Below are 18,384 nucleotides of genomic sequence, written 5' to 3' on the forward strand. Positions count from 1 at the left end.
TAATAACAGCATTGGGGGGGGAATTTGTTTGCACTTAAAAGTCACATATAATCACAGAAAAAGGAATATTCCTTTACAGGTGATAACATTCAAAGTGTGTAAAAAAAAATCTGATCTTGATTGGTTCAGAAAGTAATAACTATATCAATCAAGAGAATCAGTGTTTTAAGACCTTTTACTTGTTGCAGAACAAAGATAAGTAAAGCGCATGCAATCATCATCCAAGCAAATTATTTAAGATATTCAAATTAAAAAGACAGAACACAAAAACTGTGGCAGGTTTCAGTCTTTATGTGGCATAGTCTGAATTTCCCTTTTTTCCATTTCAAAGTGACAGATATGTCACTCTTCCAGCCTGACAGTCAGTACAAAGAACAGGATGGATTAGTCTGAGAGGTAACCGTAGGTTTTTGTAATGCCCGTTTAGCAGAAGGAAAAAGAACATTTCTGTACTTTCGACACAGTGGATGAGTGCAACAGTTTGATAACTTTCCAGATAATAATCTTATTTTCATTAGTTTACATGATACTTTCCAGCATCTCACTATAAAATGTTTGTCTCTATATATTGCTATATAGAGACAAACAGTAATGGTACCATACAGCAACTATTTTGATATAAAAAAGCTTTAACCACCGTTCTTCAGTGCTGAAGGAGCAATGGGAGGTTTCAGTGCTCTCCATCTTAAAAATGTTTGGGTGACGTTCACCCTTATTCCCTAAATTAATCCCATTAAGTGAGCCTGTGGTGCTCATACAGAGAAATAAAATCATTTGATTAAAACACACAGATAAAATATTGTGCAACAATCAAACATATACATCTGCCTCACTGTGCACTCAAGGCAGCGGTTACACAATGTTGTGCTATTTGTGGATTTGGAGGGAAAGACTATATGCAGTTATGGCTTTTAACAATATGTAAATGCAAGCATTATGCAGACATTCAAAATGAGAGCAGCTTTATGAATTTTAACAGCAGGCGGTGTGACGAGGACAGCTTGGGAGGAAGTGGACGATTCCCGTCGGCTGAAGTAGAAGTCGGCTCACATTCCTGACGGAGTGGCGGAGAACTCGATGACTCCGCCGCTCTGCAACAGAAATGATAAGACAGGATTAACATGAAGCACTGGGGAGGTGAGAGGTGTTTCAACACTCTTGACTACCAGTGTTCACACAAAAACGAAAGCACAAACACACATACACACACACACACACACACACACACACACACACACACACACTAGTGTAAAGCAGGCTGCACAGGTTCAGGATTCTCAGGCATTTGTGGGCAGGCACCAAAGCCATCACAAATGATCAGATTTTCTCTGATACAGATTAAAAGCAGGAAGGTCTGAGGCATGCTCAGCTCAAATTCTAAAAACTAGAGCCACCCACAATTATTTATTAATTATCAATTAATCCGATGATTACTTTTTAGATTGTTTGATTATCTTCTAATATACAGTCTTGACTGTTGAACAACTGGAATGAGAAATAATTGTTTTTCTCTTTACTTTTTAGCCTTTTCTCTTTTATTTAAAGTAATTCTGTCTGTGTTGGCTGGAGTTTTTTAAGGAGAGGTCTTTGTATAAGCTTTTAGCTTCCTACCTCTCCTACACAAGGATTTACTTAGTATATGTATGTATTTAGTATGAGTATATGTCAATAAAAGTGTGTCTTTTGACATGTGAATGTCTTTGTGTACATATCAAATACTTAAATCTTTCATAAAAAATGTATTTCATACATAAAATAATAAATAAATAACAGAAAAGCAGCAAATTTGAAGAAGTTGGAAGTAAAGTTACAGGCATTTTTGCTTGATAAATGATTAAATGATTATTAAAAGTGTTCCAGATTCATTTTCTGTCAATCAATGAATCTATTAATATTTTTTTAGCTCTACTAAAAACACATTTATGATAGTGTTTATGTGTTTTTACAGTGGTATATGAAATATTTCAATAATAAAAAAACAATATTTTTTCTTTCCTGTGTGGAGTTTCATGTTCTCTTACTGTCTGCATGGTTTCCCACTAGGTGTTGGGTGAACTGCATACTTAAAATTGACTAGATTGACTAGCATTTGCTTGTGTTGTTGTATTGTATTATTGTTAATATTATTATGTTTTAGCCCTATGATATACTGGTAAGCTGACCAGATACACCCTGCCTCTTTGTGCAATGCATGCTGGGATTCACAACTCACTACACTGAGCAGGATAAGTGGGTAAAAAAAAAGGATGGGTGGATAATGGGCATGCTGTGATGTACAGAAACAAAAAAGGGGGAGCCATAGCAGCCACGCTAAGGGGGATCTCATGCTAAATGTGGGAAACACACACATTCACTACACCTCATTTACCTCATCATCATCATATTCATCATAATCATTAAATTCAGCAAATACTGTCTGAAATTAAACAAGGAAAACATGTAATTTAGAGGCAATTACAGACAGAATTACAGTTACACTAGCATGCATATTAAGTAGAGGCTGTTTGTCATGAAATAAAGAGATAGAAAGTAGCTAGAACAGATAACAGCGATTACCTTGGGTTGGTTCTTTATGAGCTGGGCTAAAAATGTCACCATTTCAGGTTTGCCAACAGCCTCGGCCTGGGACAGGAGAAGGATGAGAAAAATAATGAATAAGAGTGTGATTCTAACAATCAGAAAGTGTTATTTTAGTGGAGTATGTTGCCCAGTAGAACCCACCACTTGACGTGCTGTCTGCCTGTCATAGCCTGGTTTAGTCAGGTCCGCTCCAGCGAGACTCCATATCTCCAGGCCCTCCCGGTCACCACTAGCTGCCAGGCTAACACACAGAAATTGACAGCGTTATTACAGTAAAGGGCTCTGTTTCTAAAAATCATATTAACAGCACAAGCACCGACAGACACCAGGTGAAGGACGGATTGTGTAAACACACTTTTCAGAAACTGGGCAAGCCCATCAAGGCAATAAATCAGTAACGTTCGTGACTCACAGATGTTTTCAGCAAGTTGCTGCCTTTTGTTTTACTTTAGTAGCGCCACAAGCCTCGCTTATTGAACCTTACTGAAAGGCATGTTTCTGAAACTGTGTATTGAAACTGTCTTGACAAAACCTGTAGAGTGTCTCAGGCAGATAAATAACAGGGGCAAGCCAGTGTGTCGTACAGACGCCGGCACTAGAGATGCAGAAGAGATCCAAAGCTATGCAGCCAGGGAGCATTCCTACAGTTTGTGTAACAGTGAGACAACTGGTTGTACCTGTGGCAACTATGTGGCATGGGTCACTAGGGATGGCTGAACGACCAAGAAATTTGTGACTGTTTATGTGTGCAATTGTTTGAAGGCATGTTTTTTGTGTGTTTTACCTGCACAGTTCTGTTCCTGCTTCCTCTATCTCGTCTTTGGAGAGGTGGGCTCCAGTCTTTCTCAGCAGCTTCACCACTTCCTTGCGCCTAAAATAGACAACATGCAATAGGATTTTATAACTTTCACAATATAATATATAAGTAGTATCAGAGTACCACTAAGTTAAAAATAAGCTAAAACACAAACTGATGATTCCTTAATAGGTATAAGAAACTGTTTGAGGGCATACATGATGATTTTAAACTCTTGAATTTGATTTTGTCAATTCTAAACATATAAATGTCTTGTTGAAAGAGGCAGTGTGGCAGTGGTTGTCGTTTGACAAGTAAGAACAAGTTCCTTATCCCCCGCAATGAACCGCCCACACAGGAGTCACCTGCAGTGACATTTGCAGTGACAAAAAAATAAACAAGAAACCATAAGGCCAAAAACTGTCCACACATAAATAAGAGCTGTGCTTGCTGCGTAATAAGGTAAATTACCGGAAAGAGTTCAATTTGACAGTTAATTGTTTACAGGTATGTGGACCTACAGCCTAAGAAACTATTAAAAAGTACTTAAGAGAATTCCTGTTGAGTGTTAAGAAGCCAGTATCTCTCATCTGTGAAACTGGGAGCAGGCTGGTAGGACTGGTTCAGAGGACACTCCCCACTTTTGTTCTTGAACCCTTCTCTTGACTCTCGCTGCCATTCCTTATATGGGCATTAGGCTGTAGAGCACTGTGAAATGCCGGTGACATTCAAGGTGCATGAGAAACGCTGGCATCCTGAAAGCAACTCAAAACTCCAGTTCTATTACTTTGTGTCTACTTTAAATACATTCAGGTAAGGCATAGCGAGGCAAGTTGTGTAGCATATGTGTAGGATGTGTAACGACAGTTGTTACTGCTCCATTGCATCCCTCTACCATCACAAAGGGAGACAAGTCTATACTTGCAGTGCCAACCGTCAAAATAGGACAACAGCCATTTGTCAAGTCTTCGACACACAACGTTTTCACCCTGGGGCTCAATATAGCACTAACACAGCAACGTTAAGCGTGACTTTTCCCAGATAGACGTTTAGAGCAATGTCAGAGAATGACAAAAAATTTAAAAACGGCTTCGGTAAAAATAAACACTGACTAAAGTGTCAGATGACAATTAGCCTAATTAGCGTATAATTATTGCCTGGCCTCTAAACTCCATTACCGGTTGCTCCCCTGGTTTCAACCCCCCCACCCCCCCCCCCCCTTCCACCCCGACAGCCGCTGCTCCCTTCCTGTCATCTAAACAGAGCCAGATTTCCTACCTTGCAGCAGCTCATTTACTGAAGTCTCCTGTAAAGTAGCTATTAGCAACATGTTTTCAAGAAAAAGTGGTTGCTAATGACCAAAAGGGGGATTTTTAATGTTGTGCTTGCAACTTCATAAAATGCCGTTATTACTTTAAAACAGACAGATGAAAAACAAACAGCTCTTATTGTTTCAAATGAGGTGAGTCTTACCTGAAGCGCACAGCATTGCAGAGGGGTGTGTCTCCATAGCGATCTTTAGCATGGACTGTAGCTCCATGTTCTAGTAGGTACTGCACTACTTTGAGGTGGCCCTCACAGGCGGCAATGTGAAGGGGTGTACGTCCATCATAGTCTTCCAGACACAAGTTACTGCCCTGTGCCAAAGGAAAACAAGGAAAACAGGAAGATATCAGTTACATTACGCAGTTCGTCACCTGGTGCATCATGAACATGTCTCATAGGCAGCGTACACTATAATAATGCTTGTGTGTGTGTGTGTTACCATTTCTTTTAGAGCATCCAAGGCCTTTATGTCTCCAATCTTTGAGGCAGCACATGCCAGCGTAGGAGTCAAGGCATCGCGGATGGCTTCCAGTTGCTGTAGACACCACAGGCTTTAAATCAATAATACTGATACCAAAACATGTCTTTTTTTTTTTTGGTGATACTGTTGACAAGACATAGTGGAAACAAAACAAAAACAAAACAACAACAAAAAGACAAATCAAGCAAATAGACAAACAAAAATAATGACAAACAACAGCAATGACAAAATCATATTACAATGAAAAAGATAGTAAATGTAGAAAGCAACTAAGCAATATGGATTGATTGTGGGGAAGGGGAAGGGGGGGTGAGTGAATGAAAGTGAGAAAAGAAGAGAGAGAGAGAGGAGGGGAGGAAAGAACAAGTGAGAGCGTCAATAATTATTATAATAATAATGATAATAATAACAATACAGCAATATAATGTAATAATGATAATAGTCTTGTTTGATAGTATGCTGTGGTGGCAGCAGCGGCAGAGGCAGCCACAATAACAGTGAAATGGGTTAAATAATTAGCTATTTATATTAATTTATATCAATTTATATCTATTTGAGTGTATATCAATTAAATTAATTTAATATGGCTATGGGGGGTGGAGCCAAACACACAGAGCCCAAGGAGGGGAGGCCACTATCACCCTCCCACACGACAGCCAGCCCCCCCAGCAACACCGCTACAGCCCAGGGATCAGACCAGCTGAGACCAGCTAAGGGGTATTCCTCCTGTAATATTTGTTTGTTTTGCTTCTTTTCCCCTTTTCCCCTTCTTTGTCTTTTGTTGTTTGTTTGTTTGCGGTTCTGTTTTGGAGACGGTCCAAACCTAGTCCAGCTGGACCACTCTCAGACCCTTTGGGAGAGAGTTTGTCCAGTGGAAGGTGACCATAGATTTTTTTGTTTGTTTGTTTTGTTTTTTTTGCTATAAGAGGGGTAGGGGAAGAGGTACCACAGCCAGTAACCTCCGGCTGCTCTCACCAAGGACCGCGGCTATACCACCGGAGGGCAAGGAGTCGGGAGAGGCGGGCGATAGTTAGAGAAATCAATAACGAGTTTTTGTGTTTAGTTGGGATTGTGATATGTGTCAAGTCTCCCAGCAAGCAGAGCGATGGGGATGCTGAGATTCTGCAGCCCAAGATACTCGATAGTTTTTCTGTGACTGTTATCCAAAATGAAAAAACTGGCTGGCAAGACCAAGTGGCATGAAAATAATCATCTATGTGACCCAAGGTGCATTGTGAACAGATATCTGTATCGATCAATCCCATTTTAAAAATTTTTCCTTGAGTGATGTGTATTCTGTGTATGGTTTTATATTGTATTAGTTGTAAATTTGTATTGGTAGTCATGGAGAAGATGTTTTTATTGATTTGTATCCAGAAATCGGGGTTGGGAGATAGAGCCAGGTCCTTTTCCCATTTTGTGGTTGGGAGTGTTATGGAGGTGTCTGTCAATGAAAGAAGTTTGTAAATTTTTGAAATTATTCTTTTGGGGTTTGTAATTTTAAAGATTTCTTCGCTTAATTTGGAAGGCTGTAATATGTTATTAGATATGTTGATTTTGGATTTAATAATAGATTTTAGTTGTTGATATTGCAGGAATTGGTCTCTCCCAACCCCATACCTCTGGATAAGTGTATTGAATGATATGAACTGGTTATTTTCAAATAAGTGATGGAGGTGAGTGAATCCTTTTTGGTGCCATGATGGAAAGTGAACAGAAGTGTTGTACAGTTGGAAGTCCGGATTGTGCCAAATCGGGGTGAACCTTCATGGTGCCAGTGATGATTTGGTGATTTTGTGGGCTTTCCACCAGGCTGTCAGAGTTGAGGAGATTGTGATGTTCTTGTAGTAATCTTGTTTCTTGATTGATTGTGGTAGGAATGGGAGGTCTGTGAGTGAAGTGGTTTGATTTTGTTCTATCTGTAACCATGGTGTACTGTAATTATCTTTATGGATCCATTTGAGTAAATATTGTAGTTGATTTGATAAGAAGTATTGAAGGAAGTTTGGTGCTTCAAGGCCGCCCTGTGATTTTGTGCTCTGAAATGTTGAAAGTGAGATTCTTGGTTTTTTATTTTTCCAGTAGAATTGAGTTGTTAAAGAGTTTAAAGTTTGAAACCAGTTGTCAGTGGGGGTAATGGGAAGTAATGAAAATAGGTAGTTGATTTGTGGGAGGGTTTTCATTTTAACTGTTGCAATGCGTCCAATAAGAGTAAGTGGTAACTTGGTCCAGCGTTTAAAATCATCTTCTATGTTTTTCAGCAGAGGGGTGTAGTTGAGGTTAAACAACTCTGACAGTCTGGAGGAAATATTAATGCCTAAGTATTTGATATTACCAATGTGGAGTGGGAGAGAGGGATCTTGGGCTGCAGAATCCCAGGCATTTGCGGTCAAAGGTAGAATAGTGGATTTGTTCCAGTTTATTTTATAGTGTGAGATTGAGGAGAAGTTGTTGATTATTTTGAATGTTTCTTGTAATGATGTGAAAGGATCTTGTAGGTGTAGTAATAAATCATCTGCATATAAGCTAAGCTTGTGTTCTGAGTTAGTATATTGTATTCCTTTGATTTTATTGTTTTGTCGTATGGCTGTGGCAAGTGGTTCGATGAAAACTGCAAATAGAGATGGAGAGAGTGGACATCCTTGTCTGGTTCCCTGTTGGAGTGTGAAGCTTGGTGAAGTGATCCCGTTTGTGATAACTGTGGCCTTAGGTGAAGTGTATAGTGTTTTAATCCAGTGGATGAATACCAAAACATGTCTGAAAATGAAATGAAATGCTTTACATTTTAAATACATTTCTAGGATAAACTTTAAACATTGAGTGTACGGGTCTCATCATGACACCATTCTCAAAAACGTCTTGACTTTTATGCAAAACTTAATTGCCTTGTCAGATGAGGCAGAGCGACAAGAACCTGTTTCAAAAATCCTAATAGTTGTTTGGTTGGCAAAGTGATTTCAGTCTGTGTATGTTTGAAGTGTTAGCCCTCACCTCTTTGCAGCTGATGCTCAGAGTCTTGCCGATGACCTGGATGAAACGGCTGTCAGCCAGGGACAGCTTGGCTCCCGCTAAGTCAGCATTCATCTCACCTCGCAGGTTCTGACCCATCATCTGGACAGTGTCACACAAACACACACAAACACACTTTTAATTCACTTTTCCTATGTTTACTATTGTCTATGTGGAGAATGACATCACCTATGAATGCAGACACCAACCTTTTTCTTCTCATCTAGATCATTGTCTGTGGCCAATACATAGGACAGCTTTGTAAGGGCGGCCTCTGGAGTCATGTCACCACCAGCTATCAGCCCCTGTTCCTTCAACGCCTGAGGAATCATAGGGACAAGTGATTAGATTGATTTCGTCTCTCTTGAGTCTTGAGTCTCAGCATTTTTTTTTTTTTTTAAATTGGGAAATTTATCATCTACAAAATGTCGAAGGAAAAGGTCATGATTGACGAGCATGTGACACAACCAACCATGCCAGTGGCGTAAGAAGCAGACACAGTCCCCTTTAGACACTGGGTGCAGTTTATGATGATGACGCCTGACTCAGTGGCCATCCGCAACTCATCTAAGAGGTCACGGCGGTTATCAGGAGCATTTCCACTGCCGTAGGTCTCCAGGACCACACCCTTCATGGGATGCTTCAGAAAAGTCTTCACCTGGACACAGACATGAGCACAGTTTTGCATCACAAAAACTCCAAATTTATGGCCAACTGAAGTGGCTGCCCAACTGCGTAAAATCAAGATTGAGGAATTAGTATTCCACGTTATTTTTCCTGCAGCCCTCCAAAGCATGAGACCATCCACTCTCCTAAAAGCCCATCTGGTGTCATCTATGCAATCCAGTATCTCAGTTGCTGGTTGGCTGGCACTGGGAAGCCCTATACCACATCATTAGCCATGGCATATGACTAGAATGGCAGATGACTGAAATGGCAGGAAGGAGAGCAATTAATCTGAAGGTGTTAGCAAGCATAACGTCATTTGGCAAGAACAAGGCAGTTACCATGAAATGTGAGAAGAAGGTATCATTAAAAGTGCCAGGTTCAGTCAGTATTTTTTGATGTGATAAGCACTTTGTCAAGAAATGTTTGACGCAGATTACCAATGAAGCTCTCAGAGACAGGCAGTGAGCACACAAGAGCCAGGAGCCTAATCAAAACGTTGCCTCATAAAGGCAGTAAAAGGCTCTAAGGAAGTCTTGATAGCCAAGCTGGGCAGTGGGAGCAGATTGAGACAGTAAAGTCACTCTCCCTGCAACCTCTGGAGAGGGGGAGGTGCTGCTAAATGTTACAGCATCTATGCCAATCCCCCCCTCTTTACAGGGTGATTGGTCATGGCCCATAACTCCATCTCATCTTTCTCCAGGCTGAGCTTCGATGGCAGTTTACATGACCAGGAAAGTAACGGAAGACGGATAATAGCACAATTAGATTAAAGTTAACTATATTTTATTGAAGTTAGAGAAAACAACAGCTATTGAGCAGTCTGTCACCTTCAAAGAACACATCTTTAATGACACTGTAACAGTCTGAGAAGGAAAGCTCATTACAACATTCTTGGCTAAAATATTTACACCATGTTTTTTTTTTTTTTTTACTCCCCCTGATGTAATTACCCATTAATAATGAAAGGCCATTAGCTGAAAAGAGATAGACATAATTCATAAAGCAACTTACAGTTTCAGTAGTGATTCCTGGAAACAGCCTGAGCAGGCCCACGTTCAGGTCCAGTTTAGTGTTGACTCGAAACTTTGTTGTGGTGCCTGACCTCCACACTGAGTCCCAGTTAACTACAGGAAGGTAGAAGTAGACAGATTTAAAAAAAAAGAAGAAAAAAAAAAGACTCTTCTATTTTTAATTTATTGTTCTTTACTACACAAGACAACCCCTTTACACCACTGGCTTACTTGTAATATCCACCTCAGTGGTGGCCAGAGGACCCATGTTAGGAGAGCTGAATGCATGGTAACTCCCAGCATCCACCTTGGTCACACGATTCCCTCTGTAGAGTTTGTTGTAGAAGTACAAGCAAACCTGAATAGACAGAGACACCATGTTATATTTTATTCAGTGCATTTGCTCTTGTACAAATGAAAATCCCTTTAACGCTGCAGAACGTATGGACACATGTGCTGTACATGAACCTGGACACCTGCGCACATGGATCTAAAAATGGCATTTGTTTAAGCAAAAGAAATTACGGTATGTACAATGGATGCAATTTTTACTGCCATTCAGCCATACAGACATAGATGAGACTGTTGTGTGTTCTTCCTGTTCTGGTAATTGTTGCTCAGTATTGCGAAACACATCTCACTGTCGTTAGAAAACATTCTCATCAGACGAGCCGTTTAGGGGAGCTTTTGTTACCTTTTTGCGTGCCAACAGTGCTCACAGCTGTCTTTGCAGAACACAGCGTATTTTCTCAATACATTACAAAATATATACAGTAGGTTTGTAATACTACAGGGTTACTTATTCTAATTTATCAATTAATTGATGATTCATTTAATTTACCACTTATCTCCCACACACACACAAAAAGTCTTGATAGTAATAAAAGGGAAGCTCAAGAGTCTCAGACTCTACATTTAATTTGTTTCTCTCACATTCACAAGTACAACACATCCTCCCTTTTCTTCTTTGAGGCTGATACATAACATGTATCTCATATCATGTTTGTGAGTAGTGTATCTGTGTCCTCACCTCAGGAATAACATATTGGCCAGCAATCACCAGCGCCCCCAGCAGGTTGTCTCTGCCATCATTTATCAACTCATAGATAGGCACCTGAGAAGAAAAAACGTCTTATCTTAAGAGGGCAGTGAATACTTAAAATGCTGCAGATGCACTTTTGCCTTGTTTAGACTTCTGAAGACAGCAGCTCTTACCTGTGCGCCGGTGAGAATGACTGGTTTGCCCAGATGTTCACACATGAAGGACAGGGCAGAGGCCGTGTAAGCCATGGTGTCTGTGCCATGAAGGACCACAAAGCCGTCATAGAGTTCATAGTTTTTCTGGGAATTAATAGAAATTCATACACCATCAACTGTGACAATTTTTTAATTCTGATGCTTGGTTTTTAAAAGCATAAATTATGTGTTGCTTATCAGTGTTACAGATATGGAATGAACTCAAAACCTAAACATGAAAGGAATCCAGCAGCAAGTACCTCAATGTCCCTTCCAATTGTAGCCCAATCTTTTGGGGTCATATTGGAGGAGTCCAGCAAAGGGTCGTAGTCTTCAATAGTGTAGATGATCCTCTTCTTGTCTTTAGTCGCCCTGAAAGAGAAAAGTTGATCTATGAGTTTCAGTCATCACATACACTAACTGAATCATCATATTTACAAAAACCAAAACAACCAGTTATTAATCAGTGGTTTCATTCATCGCAAGTGCATTCATTCACTCCAAAACACATCAAACACATGGTTAAACGAATGTTTATCGACTTCATTGTGACAAATGATCATTTGTCTTCATTGTGCTCATTTAACAAAGTTGGATCAAGTGCTGATTAAATTTGAGATGTGAGTTTAAAGAAGGGTAGGGGAACGCTAAAAACCAAGACGACTTTATGAAGCGAGACAAACACTATTTAGCTGAGCCTTCTGTCTTGACAGCAGGGTGCCAAAACCTGTTCCAGACAGAGAGAGACCTTTGGAAGTGTAAAGAGGGAGGGGCATGGCGGTGCATATTGTTAGAGAGCAGTACTTTCAAAGTAGGCACTTTTATTTTCCATGGAAAAGCCTTAATGTTCTGTGAGAATTTACCACTGTGTAGTGAAAAATGAAGGCAGAGCTGAAGGACATAAGGTGGCTGATTTGATATATCTGGGCCTTTTTGGCAAGTTGTTTCGGGTTAGGGCAAAGGCCCATGTTTCTTTTTCATTCCAACTACAGGAGGGCGGTGGGAGGGGGTGCATGTATACATATTTATGTTGCCTCTAAGTGGAGTTTAACTCGGTCGCCCCGTGGCCCCACCTGCAACACTCCGTATAAGGCAGCGTGACTGGCTAAACAGCCATGGAAAGATTTTCCTTTTAATCTCCCTTTTAAAGAAACAGAGTGGGACACCCCCCACATTACCATAGGCCAGCATTCTAACATGGAGATATGAGCTGAATGGAACAGCAGGGGAAAGAGCAAGAGAGCCCCAGTCCACCCAACCAGGGGTCCTCTTCTAATTAGCCTTAAGTCCACACACACGGCCCTATAACATATGTTGTTGATAATCTTGAAGCCAAAGTGCCACAAGAAGAAAACTATTCAAATCACCAATTATTCATCTATCTGGCAGTGTACCCTAAGGTGTAGCAAAGCTACACATTAGCATACCCGTGATAAGATGCCTCATAGCTTACAAATAATGTGTGTGTGTGTGTGTGTAGTGGGGGACTCAAGAGTTGTAAGAAGAAGGTTGGAGGTGGGAGGGCATACAACCTTGTGGCGTTGCCTCTCAAGATCACATGAATAAAGCTTTTCAATAAATCAATAAACTAATTCCCTCCTCTGAAGTAAGTATTCAGCAAAGGCTAGGCACACTATCAACAGTACAGCCATTAGACTTGCATATGAGCCTACTTCAGTTGATATTAACACTGTATAAACTCAAGGATAAGCAGATATTAAAAAATAATTCATGCTCAACACCTAAGAGAAAAAAAAATCTAAAAGGAAATGTAATGAAAACATGCTCAAATATTCATGTAGAAACTTAATATTAATATAAGCTTTGCAAAGGTTTAATAATTGTAGTAATGTTAGTCCTAAAACAGTCATTATAAGCCAGACAAACCAATCCAAAACTGCTCATATACCATCAACCTCAAGCTTTTCACAAAACATCTACCATTGTCTGTTATATGGATATCTTATCTTTATCATACATGCTACTACCCTGCAGCCTCTCCGACTTTCACAGTGGCAGTCAAGATAAGGCTTTGTATCAAAATTAGCGAGTGAGGTTACATTTCTGTCAGGGACTCTGGTGGTGACAGAGGCGACGTTAGAAAGTGCAGAGTAAAAGACACCAAAAACACTTCAGCCAATATACAGTCCCATGCTCCTGTATCCCTCCTGGTGTTTACTCCTATTGCCAAAGGTAACATCAGCATGCACTTCCTGTCAGGAAAGCACACCCTCACTATCAAGCAAGGCGCAGGCAAACACAATGCAACCAGTACTACAGCTACCTATGATATTGATGGTCAGGGTGGGGGGTTGGCTTCCTGTTAGGGCAACAAACGCAGTTTAGAGTCATTAAGTCCGTCGCTAATGGTGAGAGGACAGTGAGTCATTTTCGTTCAGTTTCTGCTTTTTCAGATGGGAGGTGTATCATGCGCTGTATGATGACCATAATACCAACTGGGTAAAAACTAATATTCATGAAGATAAGATGCAGTGTTCATCAATTCTAACATGATTTAACCTATAAAACCAACCTGCCTTGCAAAAAGGCCTCACAGGCATATCTATGATTTAATCCTCTTCACCATGGTCTGAAAACAACAACATTTGTCAATATGATTTAAGCGTATTAAGCATCTCTCAAGGACTCTAGGACAATAATTTTATACTTTTCTCACTAAGGCAGGTAGTCCTATAAGTCAAATTGTACTATACGTGCCCAGCTTCTTTAATTAATTAGGTGAGGATATTATGCCATTATGCATGCAATAATACAAATATAATAACATCCTTTGGTGTTACATTGATTTACACAGAAACTCTTAAGTACAGTCAGCAACACTCTCTGTGTAATCACCACTGCCCTTACATGATGCTCACATAATAATCTTTCAAGCACCAGATAATTATATTAAACATTAACCATTCTGAAAGTTTGCAATGGGAAAAAGTCAACCGTATGATCCAAGCTCCAGGGCAGCTGACACACATAATTGATGGTTGTGACACTTTTAAATAACGTTTGTTTGTTTGTAAAGCAAACTTTTATCCATTTAAAGGGTTTTAGGTATATATTAGTCATGAAATATGAAATATGGATAACATATACAGTGAAAACAGTATTAAGAGCAAGTTATAGGCTACTGTACTTTTCCCCCCCTACTGAGCAGGGAGCACTTACGGCAGGACCAGGGTTTTCTCAGGGTCGTAGTAGTAATACATGTGGGTCTGCTTGGCATACACCTCATCGTGGAAGATGGGCAGCTTGCGCAGGGCCTTCACAAAAGCATTGGGTTCTGGTTCAAGCACTGTGGGTTACAGTAATAGAAAAAAAAATATGATTGTGATATTTCATAGTTTCCCCCTGAAGGATCATGACTTTGGAGAACTGCACAAGGACTTTAACACCATGTCAACACCATATATCAGTCTCATGCTGAACCCTAGTGGTAAATGTAAGAATAAGCATTGTGTACTCTGAATGAACGCTGGCAGAAATGCAAGACGTTGTGTGGCAGCTGACTGCCACGTGAGCATCAGTTCTAAAAGAAACTGAGAAACCTACACTCTGAAGTCATCACAGGAGGAATGGAAGATTTTGTAAAGTGTAACATTAAAAAGGGAAAATAACCATGCAATCATAACTCTAAATACACACAAAATAAACCTATATCAAAACTCTACAGTGGAGTCAGCTCATGTTTCAGTTTATGGTGGTATTTCCTAAATTTGGTTGTGCAATTTCTAAAAAAATGACAAACAGTCCTTAAAATAGTTCACTCTGACCTTAGACAAAGTATATCACTACACAGTAGGCTATATTACTATCATTGTACGGAGTATGTTCAGTACATTTAGAGAAAAAGTTATAGTCCTATCTTTAGTCTCTATTGTCAGCTTTTTATTTTATTCTGCAGTTTTATATTTTATTTAGTCTATCTTCATATGTTATGAAGTTGTAATCTATCCTACTATCTACCTATCTATCTTTCCTTCTAAACTGACAGACTGAACAACTGACTGACATGACTCTGACCATGACACTATTGATCCCACGGCCTTTAAACATAACAAATGTTATTGGGCGGGTGGTAGGGGGGGGGGGGGGGGGGGGGGGGGGGGGGGGGGGGGGTGTCAGGAAATGATACAAATGTGACCAGCAAATAAAAGTGAAGCTGGTAGGACCTTTGAATGTTATTTTGCCTCACTACTTGCTTGCCTAATACCTCATGTCAACATCTAGTTACTCATTGAGGGAGTGTGTTATGCATCATGACGCAGATGCTTGCAATGTACAGTAACATTTTATTTACTTGAATCAGCTGTCATCTGCTGTACAAGTGGAGGGAGTCACTTCGGACCATAATAGTCTTTTTTTAAATTAAAGATAAGTTTACATTTGGACTCAGAAAATGTGGTTTCATTGAGCTTGCTTACTCTTATAGCTTCAGCTGTTCAGTTAAGCACGCAATACTATTTTTGGGATGCATTTGCATGTTGTTGGCAGGCAAGGCTCACTATATTTGCAGTAACATGAGAGCAACAACCTGCTAACAACAACGTGCTATCAGAAAGCTACCAGTTGCTCTAGCTTCCACAACACAGAAAACATACAAGTACCATGAGTTAAAATTGTGTCATAACTACCGCCATCATGAAGCGTCATCCCGATGGTTCCTCCGGTGTTGAGCACCAGGACCCGCGACTCATTGGCGCAGATCTCCTCGGTCGAGGGGGTGAATGTTAACATTCTCCTCCGGCACGGAACATTTCGCGAAGGACAAGCATCACCGGAGTCGACCCCATCCAGTTTGTGGTGTGACAGAGCCCGGGCGAGGGATGTCATTGTGCTGGAGTCCGCCATGATGACTTACAAGTGTGTCGATGCTGTCCCTTTAGACACGCGTGTTGAAAGTGTTCAAAACACCGTGGTCTGCTGTATGCTGCAATGCTATAAGCTTCCTGATAAACCGTACCTTTTCCTCTGGTCTTATATACAAAAACAGAGCTTCCATTGTAACCATGTGATACAAGGAGGGCGGAACTTTCGTTTTAATTATATTTTGGTGTTATCCGTTACTTGCCTCTTCCTATTTTGTTTCCGTCTCTCTAAATTCGCCCTTGGCATGCCAATCGAGGGTCCACTCTGGCGTCAGTGATTAGGGTGTGGCCTAAGTGCAATGGTCACAACAAATACCCATCTGCACCAGAGCCCGATAAATATGTTTATACGGCACTGGTCCGCACTGCTCCATGTCAATCAATGTTAGTCCAAAACTTTAAAATGCAACTTTTAGGGATCAGTTTTGACTAATATTATGTGCAACGTTATATTTGAATAATATGAATGTAATAAAAATGTGGAATTTTTGTCTGCAACAGCGTCAAGTGAAATTTTAATTAACAAGGGTGGAAGAATTCTTTAAAATCGTAAGTAAAATAAGCATAACATCACAATATTAGTTATAATTACTTATGTTGAGCTTACTCATTGATGTTATGTAATTTAGCTGTACTATACAGTGTCATTTGTATTATATATTTTATATAATCTTTATTTGATCAGGTAATCTCACTGAGACCAAGATCTCTTTTGCAAGAGGGACCTAAGTACAGCAGAGAGAGAGAGAGAGAAAACAAGCATAGCCAGGCATAACAAACAGACAGAGACATACAACAAACAGGCACACAAATTTGGGGTTAAAAGTCTAAAATCAGTCAGTGGGATAAGGCACTCAAGTTTTCAAATCCTCTGTAATTCATTCCATTTATAAGGTGCAAAGCAGTGGAAGGCGGTCTTTCTAATATCAGTATTTACTGGTTATTTAATATATTTAGTATTTAGTAGTTACAGTCCTGAGATCTGGTCTGGTGAGCAGTGGTTTTGAATTGAAGAAGAGAAGTGAGGCAGCTTTTGCAGGAGACATTTATAAATAAAAACAAAATAATGTTGATCTTGTTGCTAGTGAAGACCAGCCTACTTTTTCATATAAGTGATGTCTATTATATTTATCTCCTGTAATGAAACAGCACAAAGCAGCAGGGGATCTGCATAGTCGACATGATGGTTGACTGTTCCTGACCTCAAGACAGACATGACAGACATCTCGAGTTTCTGTGCCAGTTGCTCCATGTGCTGTTTAAAAGTGAGACTGCTATGAGCCAAATTCCCAGGTATTTATAAGACTGGACAGTTTCAATCTCAGTACCATTAAGTGTATTGATGCAAACTGGAATTATGGGTTCTTGAGAATAAAATACGTTTTGTCCTGTCAGCATTCAGTACAAGCTTGGGTAGAAAATTAGATCGTAATCAGGATTTAACTTGACAGACTGCGCCTTCCACATAAATGGACATTGTAAGTCTGTGGTGGAGATAATGTTGTTTATGGAGAGGAAATAGTACTCATACTCATGGTACCGCCTGATATATCCCAAAAGAGGTCTGTGTCCTGTCAGATAAATATGCATGAAAGCAGTTCTGAGCAGAAACATCCAAACCAAGACAATTAGTTTATTGAGGAGAATGCAGTGGTCAACAGTATCAAACACCTTAGAAAATTCAATAAACAGTGCAACACAGTGCTGTTTCACATCCAGTGAATGTCTAATGTTGTTTAGTGGCAGTAAATGTATTACAGCATGTGGTCTAAAACCTAACTGCTGTAAAATACAGTTATAGTTTAAATAAGCACATAGTTGCCTGTCAACTAGAGTTTCAAGGATCTTTGCAAGGGGGGAGAAAATGATCATGATATATGATAGATATCTGTTTTACATGGTATTTTGTTATTTTTACCTAAAGTATATTTTTCATGAAAAACTACAATGGTAGATATATGCTGGCAATGTTTTATGTATGAGTATGACATGCAGTAAAGATGTATAATCCGTCCAAGTAGCTTATATAATGTGATTGGGTTGATGATTAATGGACTTTGATGTTTAAACATGTGTTTCCAAGAAACAAATGGGGTGTTTAATACCAAAATATACTGGCATATGACTGAAAGAAGAAGTGAAAGATGTGGTTTTGGGACTGGATGGTGTGGATGGGTAAACAAAGTCAAGTGTATCTTATTTCCCAATACACAGGCTACTACAAATTGACTTTTTGCCATGTTGTTTGTGCAATAGGATACGAGAGTTCAGTGAACAAGAGAACTCAACAGTTTCCAGCTTAGCTAAGCATTCAAAATCAAACACTACTAGATCTTGTTTTTGTACTGTCACTTTCAACTAGCTGGTCGGGCACCTGTTAGGAGGTCGGACTCTAAT

At 39.8% G+C, this 18,384-nt stretch overlaps 1 protein-coding gene across 1 annotated transcript; it reads right to left on the reverse strand.

Moving 5' to 3' along the window:
* Window positions 1-346: 346 nt before the first annotated feature.
* Window positions 347-16,413, reverse strand: aspg (asparaginase homolog (S. cerevisiae)). Its single transcript, XM_042389034.1, has 16 exons — window positions 15,754-16,413; window positions 14,288-14,414; window positions 11,368-11,479; window positions 11,087-11,212; window positions 10,902-10,985; window positions 10,103-10,229; window positions 9,873-9,985; window positions 8,665-8,850; window positions 8,402-8,512; window positions 8,175-8,294; window positions 5,142-5,237; window positions 4,850-5,013; window positions 3,365-3,451; window positions 2,722-2,821; window positions 2,557-2,622; window positions 347-1,091 (listed from the first exon to the last, which is right to left on the reverse strand). The coding sequence occupies exons 1-16, from the start codon at window positions 15,968-15,970 to the stop codon at window positions 1,047-1,049; spliced, it is 1,881 nt and encodes a 626-aa protein (XP_042244968.1). The 5' UTR covers window positions 15,971-16,413; the 3' UTR covers window positions 347-1,046.
* Between the last annotated feature and the right edge of the window lie 1,971 nt (window positions 16,414-18,384).

Source organism: Thunnus maccoyii, chromosome 16 (assembly GCF_910596095.1).
Source record: "Thunnus maccoyii chromosome 16, fThuMac1.1, whole genome shotgun sequence".
Taxonomy (NCBI): domain Eukaryota; kingdom Metazoa; phylum Chordata; class Actinopteri; order Scombriformes; family Scombridae; genus Thunnus; species Thunnus maccoyii.

What these genes read in the sequence shown, in the direction of transcription:
- aspg (XM_042389034.1), bottom strand. Translation starts at nt 15,970, where the DNA reads ATGGCGGACTCCAGCACAATGACATCCCTCGCCCGGGCTCTGTCACAC. An exon ending in CAGGAATCACTACTGAAACT is followed by an intron (nt 8,851 to 9,872) that starts GTAAGTTGCTTT and finishes GTCTGTGTCCAG; the next exon opens with GTGAAGACTTTTCTGAAGCA. An exon ending in CTTCTTACGCCACTGGCATG is followed by an intron (nt 8,513 to 8,664) that starts GTTGGTTGTGTC and finishes ATGATTCCTCAG; the next exon opens with GCGTTGAAGGAACAGGGGCT.